General features: G+C 43.6%; 1 protein-coding gene across 1 annotated transcript in view; it reads right to left on the bottom strand.

The window, feature by feature from the left end:
• Window positions 1–2,347, bottom strand: part of myo10 (myosin X) — a 443,782-nt gene extending 441,435 nt beyond the window's left edge. Inside the window, exon 1 of the mRNA XM_078240784.1 lies at window positions 1,935–2,347. Coding sequence (XP_078096910.1) covers window positions 1,935–1,955 — 21 coding nt within the window. The 5' untranslated portion in view covers window positions 1,956–2,347. The remainder of the gene's footprint in view (window positions 1–1,934) is intronic.
• Window positions 2,348–8,572: the final 6,225 nt, after the last annotated feature.

Consider the following 8,572-nt stretch of genomic DNA (forward strand, 5'->3'; position numbering starts at 1 on the left):
TCGGCCCTCGATGTTGCGCCGACCAGTGGAACCAATCTAAAGCCCCTCTAATCTACACTATTCCAATATCATCCATATGTTTATCCAATAACCATTTGAATGCTCCTAATGTTGACGAGTCCACTACTGCTGCAGGCAGGACATTCCATGCCCTTACTACTCTCTGAGTAAAGAACCTACTTCTAACATCTGTCCTATATCTATCACCCCTCAATTTAAAGCTATGTCCCCTAGTGTTAGCCATCACCATCCGAGGAAAAAGGCTCTCACTATCCACCCTATCCAATCCTCTGATCATCTTGTGTGCCTCTATTAAGTCACCTCTTAACCTTCTCTCTAACGAAAACAACCTCAAGCCCCTCAGCCTTTCCTCATACGATTTTCCCACCATACCAGGCAACATTGATTAACATTTTATCATACATTATATGACTCACATCAATTTGTCAGCATAATTATTTTTTTACATTGAAACTGCATGTGAAGACATACAAAGTGAATAATTGCCATGTCTGATTTTTTTTAAAGTATATTTCTGAAGACTAAAGTTCATGGTAAAACTTAAACCTTCTCTTATGTTCAACTCAGAACATAAAGATTAGGATGAACGTAAACACAGATTTTAAATTACATTGCACTTTTGGATTATTGAGATTAATTATGTTCAGAAAATTATGACTGTTTCTACTTTTCTCCACCCACACAGTGTCCATGAAATCGGGACAATTCTTTTAATAAACTGAATTGAATATAATTAGCAAAGGACAAACATTTTATGAAGGGACCGCTCTGAAAGAGTTTATGCATTTCAAAATACCTGATCAAGTAAGTGTCTTACTGATCCACCATCAATTATCTTATTAACACATAGGAGGGAGAGACTGCTAATATGTTCAGAAGCAGGAAATAAAGCCTCGTCAGTTCTAGTGCAACAAGTTTCAGTCCGTCTCCAGCCAACAGCATTCTACTGACTGTTTGCATAGATTCAGTGTGCTGACAAATGATTAGCATAAATGTTCCTGATCAACACAAAGTGCTGATCAAAAGGGTTCAAAAGAGCTACTAAAAGTTCAATATACATTCTGACTGAAAGGGCTAAAACTCACATTATACTTTGGCACACATTTAAAGGCATCAATCCTTGCTTTTGATTATCAGCATTAAGCGGTTTCCAATATCAGACCTTTGTTTTAGCCAATATAGAAAGCAATTAATCAATGGGGATAACAAAATAATTCAATACGGTCAGAGTTTTACTTTAGACAGATATATCTAAATAAACAATACCTACAAGTATTTTCCGAATCATTTTTCACTCAACATCCCAGATTTCTACATACTAACCAAATTATTCTTAAAAAGAAATTTTAAAAATCTTCATGCGGAGACACCATTCTTTTAAATCTACAACTTATAACAACAGTTTTCTCGAAATTAGACTGCCAACAGCTGTAATAAATAGAACTGGGACCATGTTTACTTTATACATACAGGAACACCACTGGACAAAAGCACATGGTTACCTGGAATCAGCCAGTCTATTCATTATTCCACTTAGCAAAGGTGCAACTAACCTGTGCTTGTAATATAGACTTAATATCGTCCAGAATCCTGAACAGGTTTTCTACTCGATTTGTAGAAGTTTATTTAAACGTCTGAGTGTAACAGCTCTGTCCAGTTCACTGTTACATCTCTGCAAAAAGTGCCGTGTTTCTTGCAGGAAGCCTGTAGCCTTTGAAAGGAAATGCCAGACCTCTCAGTGAGAAGCCAGGCATCTCGCCATATCCTGGTTAACATTAAAGACACGCATTCTTCAGTATTATAGGGGTTGTAATCAGTTGCTACTCACCACTCCCTTCATGTTACAGAAGTAGAGCTAAATGTAGAGTTAAACTACTCAAACAGATAAACATACAAAAATAAAGTATACTCACCTCAGTAAAGTAGCTGTCCATTGTTTAATTATAATCCAGCCTGTAAAAGCCTACACAAACACAGGCTAACCACGGGTTAATAACGTGTGCAACAAATAAAGGAGGTATTCCGCTTCTCAGATTTCAGAGTTACTCCACGTTACAACCACCAGCTTTTAGATCAACATACATTCACACTGAATCCTTTGTTTTAGTGTCCCCTTAAATCGAGGAGATTCTGAAACAGGCACTCGTTCATGGCTGTTTACTTGATGTACAGTACTCTTAAAATTAAGAAGGTGGAGGGAGCACAAACTTATTCGAGAATTTAAAAAGTTTAACTTCTAACAAAACTCATCGACTTTGTCCTACACACGCACATTTTTCTGTTCAGTATTGCTTCTCTGACCTGACCCAATAGACTTACACTCCCTAGTGACTAATAAAGCTCCACCCTGTTCCTTCAGCCCAGCCCCGTCACTAAACCATATAAGGAAGTTGGTTCCTCATCCCTTCAGAGATTTAAATGTAAACCACATTAGTGTGCCTCTAAAGGACCATTTTTAAACTTCAGGATTTTGCCAGCTCATGAAAAATCTGCTGTGTCGTCCAACAGCCATTGTAAAGTAAGCAGTAAAGTCGTAAGTGCAGTTCTGTTCAGTTTAAAATACCAGAAAACATTATTTTAACTATATAGCTTCAGTCATTGCAAGATCAGAGTCATTCTAGATTTTATTTACAGAGAAATGAGAAAGAAAATCCTGATATCTGTATCCTGTACAGTTGAGGTGGATTAGCCATGGTAAATGTGTGGGGTTACAGTGATAGGGTGGAAGAAAGGACCTAGGTACTGCTCTGTTGCAGAGTAGGTGCAGATTTGATAGGCCAAATGGCCTCCTACTCGGCCTTTTGGCTAAGATCAAGTGTAGTCTGCTGATGCTGCATTTGATAGTGGTCATTGGGTCACATTATGAGCTTCATATGTTTCATATGAAGCAATTTTTAAAAGCAGTATCTCGGCCTTTTGGCTGAGATGCAAATGAGATCAAGCCTTGGAGGAGGAATTCTCTGCCTCCTCCAATCAGCTTGGCTCATGTAGATCAGGCCCAAGACAGGGTAGAGGCTTGCATGCCCTGTCTTGTCAGCCTGGATCGGAAATGTCTCAACTTGTTGAGACTATGATTCGGACTTGATTTGATTGAATTGGAAAAGTATATTTAAAAAATGGCCTCCTACTGCACTGTAGGGTTTCTATAATTTCTTTGCATACTAAATGTAAATTATTGTGGAATTCTAAGGTCCATAATCTCTTTAAAGGGGGTGAGTGATCACAGGTCACATGGTCCGGTGGGCCTATCACAATGGAGTGCACAAACCTGGGTCAATTGCGGCTGAGGGCACAGGTCCAGGAGCAAGCTGTCCCTCAGTTGGAGCCCGGGAGTTGGGGAGTAAAGCAGCATTCATCATTCTGCTCTGTAGGGCTGGTGATTGGGTAGGGAAGGGGAGCTCTGCAGATGGGGGTGATTGGCAATGTCTGTGGGGTGGGGGGGTGGGTGGACTAGCACAGGGAGTGATCGGTGGGGGGTGGTATGGGATCTCCCTGGGAGATTGGAGCGCCAGCGCAATGGCACTCCAAGAGCTCAGCAGCCATCTCCCCCCCCCCCCCCCCCCCCCACCCCACCCTCTTAGAGATTTTAAGTGTAACTGATGGCAGTTACCAAAGTTTTAAGAAAATACCAAGAGGTCATCCAAAATGAATTAGGCTAGATACTGGGCATCCCAAAGCTAAAATCTCCATAAATTTGGATTCAACACCCAAATTTTACAGGGCTCACCCTTGCAATGCGCCTGACATGAAATAGTTGAGGCAGAACTCAAACATTTAGAAGAATTAGGAATAATAAGGCTGGTAGAGTTCTCAGAATGAGCTGCACCCATTCTACCTGTAATGAAACCAGACAGAATAGTCCGAACTTGTGGAGACGCAAGTTGACTATCAATCAAGCTGCCAAGCTGGATAGATATCCAATTCTAAAGATTGAGGACCTCTATGCAAAGCTAGCAGGAAGTCTAACATACACAAAACTCAACATGAGCCATGTGTATCAGCAATTGGAACTGGATAAAGACTCAAAAAGATTTGTAACGATTAATACCCACAAAGGTTGTAACAGTACACCCAACTACCCCCTGGTGTGTCTTCAGCATGTGCTATTTTTCAGTGTGGAAAGTTTATTGCAAGAGATACTCAAAATAGTGATGTATCTAGATGATGTTTTAGTCACTGGAGCTTCCCAAGAAGAACATTTGGCAAACCTTGAAGAGGTACTTAAATGATTCAAAGATGCGGGAGTTCAACTTAAGAGAAAAGTGCACTTCCCAGGCCCACAAGGTCACTTAACTTGGATTCAAAGTCAATGCTCAGGGGCTACACACTCTAAAAGAAAAAGTCAAGGTGATCAAAGAAGCACCAGCACCTTAGAACATTTTAGAGCTGAACACTTTCTTGGGCATGGCTAATTACTATGACCGGTTTATATCTAATCTTTCGGCATTATTTACATCTGTTTTTTAAAAAATATCAACATTGGTATTGCAATGAGCCACAGAAAGAAGCCTTGGAGAAAGTCAAACTCGCTTTACAATCTTCAGACTTGCTAGTCCATTTCAACCTGAAAAAAAGAGATAATCCTGAAATGCGATGCTTTACCTTACAGCATAGGGGCAGTTTTGTTTCAAAGAATGGAAGACGATGTTGAAAGACCTGTCAATTTTGCGTCACAGAGCTTGACTGATACTGAGAAATGATGCTCCCAAATCAAGAAAGAAAGCTGAGCCATCAATTATGGGGTGAAAAAATGTCACCATTATGTGTACAGTCGTCACTATGTGATCAGTGTCACAAGCCTCTGTGGGTCTACTTCGTGAGGACAAGCCCTTTCCCCCTATTGCATCAGCCAGAGTCCAACGGTGGTCATTACTCCTGGCAACCTACAATTACGTGCTCCAGCATAGACCAAATACCCAAGTACCGAATGTAAATGCCTTAACTACCTCCCACTGCCTCAAAGCATGCCACCCGCCTCCAGTACTACAAGAGATAGTGTTGGCTCTCAATTCTTAAACATCCTGCCAGTATCATCTAAACAAACTAGAGAGACATGGTACTGTCCAAAGTAAAACAAATAGTCCTTTATGGATGGCACTTTCATAAGTCGGACCAGTTCAAACTGTTTCAGCTCCGCAAAGACAAACTGAGCTGCAAAGACAAGAGTGTTACTGTGAGGAACAAGAGCAGTGGTTCCAGCCCAGCAAGAGGAATATTGCTGCAATAATAAAGCACAGTGCTCACCCAGGTCAGACCAACATGAAGATGCCCATCAGAGGTTCTATTTGGTGGCCAGGCACTTAAAGGATATTGAAAATCTGGTCAGGTCATGTGATCAATGCCAGTCACAAACAATGCCAGTAAACAATGGCTACAGGTAGATTTCACTGGTTCTTTTATGGGCACTGTGTTCTTAATTATCGTTGATGTCCATTCCAAGTGCTCGATATCCACAAAATGAAATCAACAACATCATCAGCAAAGTTCATGAAGCTTCAACAAGCCTTTGCTACGCATGGCCTGCCAGAAGTTTTAGTTCTGATAACAGGACTACTTTAACGGGGGAGGAATTTCAGCATTTATGTGTATTAACGGAATACAACATGTGCATACTGCACCCTACAACCCAGCCTCAAATGGCTTAGCGGAAAGAGCTGGTCAGACCTTCAAGTGAGCAATGAGAAAAATCAGCCATCCACACCTTTGCGATTAAAGCTTGCCAGATTCCTCCTCACAAATAGAATGACACCACACATGACTATGGGTGTAACTCCTGCAGAGCTACTGATGGGAAGGCACCTCCAGACAAGGCTTGACTTAGTGTTCCCCAATTTAGGAAGGGGGATGGAGGTGAAACAGGGTGCACAAAAGAACAATCACAATTCTGTTAAAGGTGATAGATCATTTGAGATGAATGATTTAGTATAGGTCCGTAACTTTAATGTTGGTCCAGATTTGGTTCCTGGGGAGATCCTGGCAAAAACAGGCCCTGTGTCGTACCTGGTTGACCTCCAATGGAGAAACACGTAGATCACATAATGAAGAGAGAAATAAACATAGTACTAGGAGAGCAAGTTGTTCCTGCAGCACCTTCCAGTGTTTCTCCAATGATGCCAAGTTCAGTGGGACCAGTTACATCAGAGGAAGGGCTCCATCTTGTTCCAGTGGGAACTGGTGAGCATATCTGCACTAATGCACCTTCTTGACACTGAAAGCCACCTAACTGGGCAGCACGGTAGCACAGTGGTTAGCACTGCTGCCTCAGAGCGTTAGGGAACTGGATTCAATTCTGGCCTCGGGTAACTGTGTGGATTTTGCACGTTCTCCCTGTGTCTGTGGGTTTTCTCCAGGTGCTCTGGTTGCCTCCCACACTCCAAAGATATGCTGGTTAGTGGACTGGCCATAAATTGCACCTGAGTATCAGGGGATTAGCAGGGTAAATACATGGTGTTAAGGGGATAGAGCCTGGGTGGGATTGTTGTCAGTGCAGGCACAATGGGCTGAATGGCTGTGACTAGTGGTGTTCCGCAGGGCTCTGTATTGGGACCTCTGCTGTTTGTGATTTATATAAACAATCTGGAAGAAGGTGTAACTGGGGTGATCAGTAAGTTTGCGGACGACATGAAAATGGCTGGACTTGCAGACAGTGAGGAACATTGTCAGAGGCTACAGAAAGATATAGATAGGCTGGAAATTTGGGCAAAGAAATGGCAGATGGAGTTCAATCCAGATAAATGCGAAGTGATGCATTTTGGTAGAACTAACGTAGGGGAGAGCTATACGATAAATGGCAGAACCATAAAGGGTGTAGATACGCAGAGGGACCTGGGTGTGCAAGTCCACAGATCCTTGAAGGTGACGTCACAGGTGGAGAAGGTAGTGAATAAGGCATATGGCATGCTTGCCTTTATAGGACGGGGCATAGAGTATAAAAGTTGGGGTCTGATGTTGCGTTTGTATAGAACGTTGGTTCGGCCGCATTTGGAAAACTACGCCCAGTTCTGGTCGCCACACTACCAGAAGGACATGGAGGCTTTAGAGAGAGTGCAGAGGAGGTTTACCAGGATGTTGCCTGGTATGGAAGGGCTTAGTTTTGAGAAGAGATTGGGTAAACTGGGGTTGTTCTCACTGGAAAGATGGAGGATGAGGGGTGACCTAATAGAGGTGTATAAAATTATGAAAGGCATAGATAGGGTGAACGGTGGGAAGCTTTTTCCCAGGTCGGTGGTGACGTTCACGAGGGGTCATAGGTTCAAGGTGAGGGGGGGGGGAGGTTTAACACGGATATCAGAAGGACGTATTTTACACAGAGGGTGGTGGGGGCCTGGAATGCGCTGCCGGGCAAGGTGGTGGAGGCGGACACACTGGGAACGTTTAAGACTTATCTAGATAGCCACATGAACGGAGTGGGAATGGAGGGATACAAAAAAATGGTCTAGTTTGGACCAGGAAGTGGCGTGGGCTTGGAGGGCTGTATTGTTCTTTGTTCTGCACTGTAGGGATCCTATGATTCTAACCGCTGCTCAAGACATCACTATCTCAACTGAGGAAGAACCTGCCAGAGAGCTGAGGTGTTCCCAGAGAATTTAGAAGTCTCCTGATAGACTGACCTTATGAGAGACTATATTATCTTACTCCCTTTTATATTGTCTATTGTTGTAAATAGCTACCTGTTTGTAAATAGAATTAATGGGGTGGATCTTCCCAAAAAATGTCTGAGTGCCTAATGAGCGAGAAAATGGGAGTTTCAGACCTGTTTTTTGGGAGAATTTGACAATGCAATCTTATGACATTGTCATCTTTTTGGACAGAAATGCAATTCTTACCAGTAGTTGGGGGGGGCGGGGGAGCCATTTCCCAGTGCACTGGGAGATCTCCTACTACCGCTCGCCCATCCTCCCCTCCCCCGGACATCACTCCCCCCAGCGTTCCACCCCCTCTCCACGCCCCCCCCCCCCCCAATACAATCACTATCCCTGCAGAGCTTTCCTCTTGTCTCCCCTCTCCTCATGGAGTTCCCTTTCCCCCACTGCAGATCTCCCCCCTTGCTTCCCCTTCCCCCCCCGTCATTGTTCCACCCAACTTAGGCCCCATCCCTTTTGCATTGCCCCATATAGAGTTATGGTGCCCAGTGGGCATTTCCAGGCTGGCACTGTCCCATTGGCACTCCCCAGCCATACCCATGACCACCTGGGGCTTCAATGGTCTCCAATTCCCCCGGTGTAGCCATCAGATCGGGTCCCCGTTGGTGGGCACCCTGAGTGATTCTTGTCAACAAAATCTCTCACCGACGAGGGGGAAAACATCTGAGAGGCCTGAAACAGCTGTGCCAGGCACATTAATCATTAATATTTAAATCTGCTTTACATCATTTTTGAGCGTGAAGCCAATTGAGCCAGCAAAACACGTCTGAGCAGATGGCTTTTGGAGCAAGATCGGTTAGCGCCTGCTGCGAAAGCCTCACAGGCTATCTTCCTGGCTCCTGTACCGGATTAGGTCCAATAAGGAACATAAGGGGGGAGGGATGTGGCAGCAGCATGTCCCCTTTAAG

The sequence above is a fragment of the Mustelus asterias genome, chromosome 2 (genome assembly GCF_964213995.1).
Source record: "Mustelus asterias chromosome 2, sMusAst1.hap1.1, whole genome shotgun sequence".
NCBI classification, from domain to species: Eukaryota; Metazoa; Chordata; class Chondrichthyes; order Carcharhiniformes; family Triakidae; genus Mustelus; species Mustelus asterias.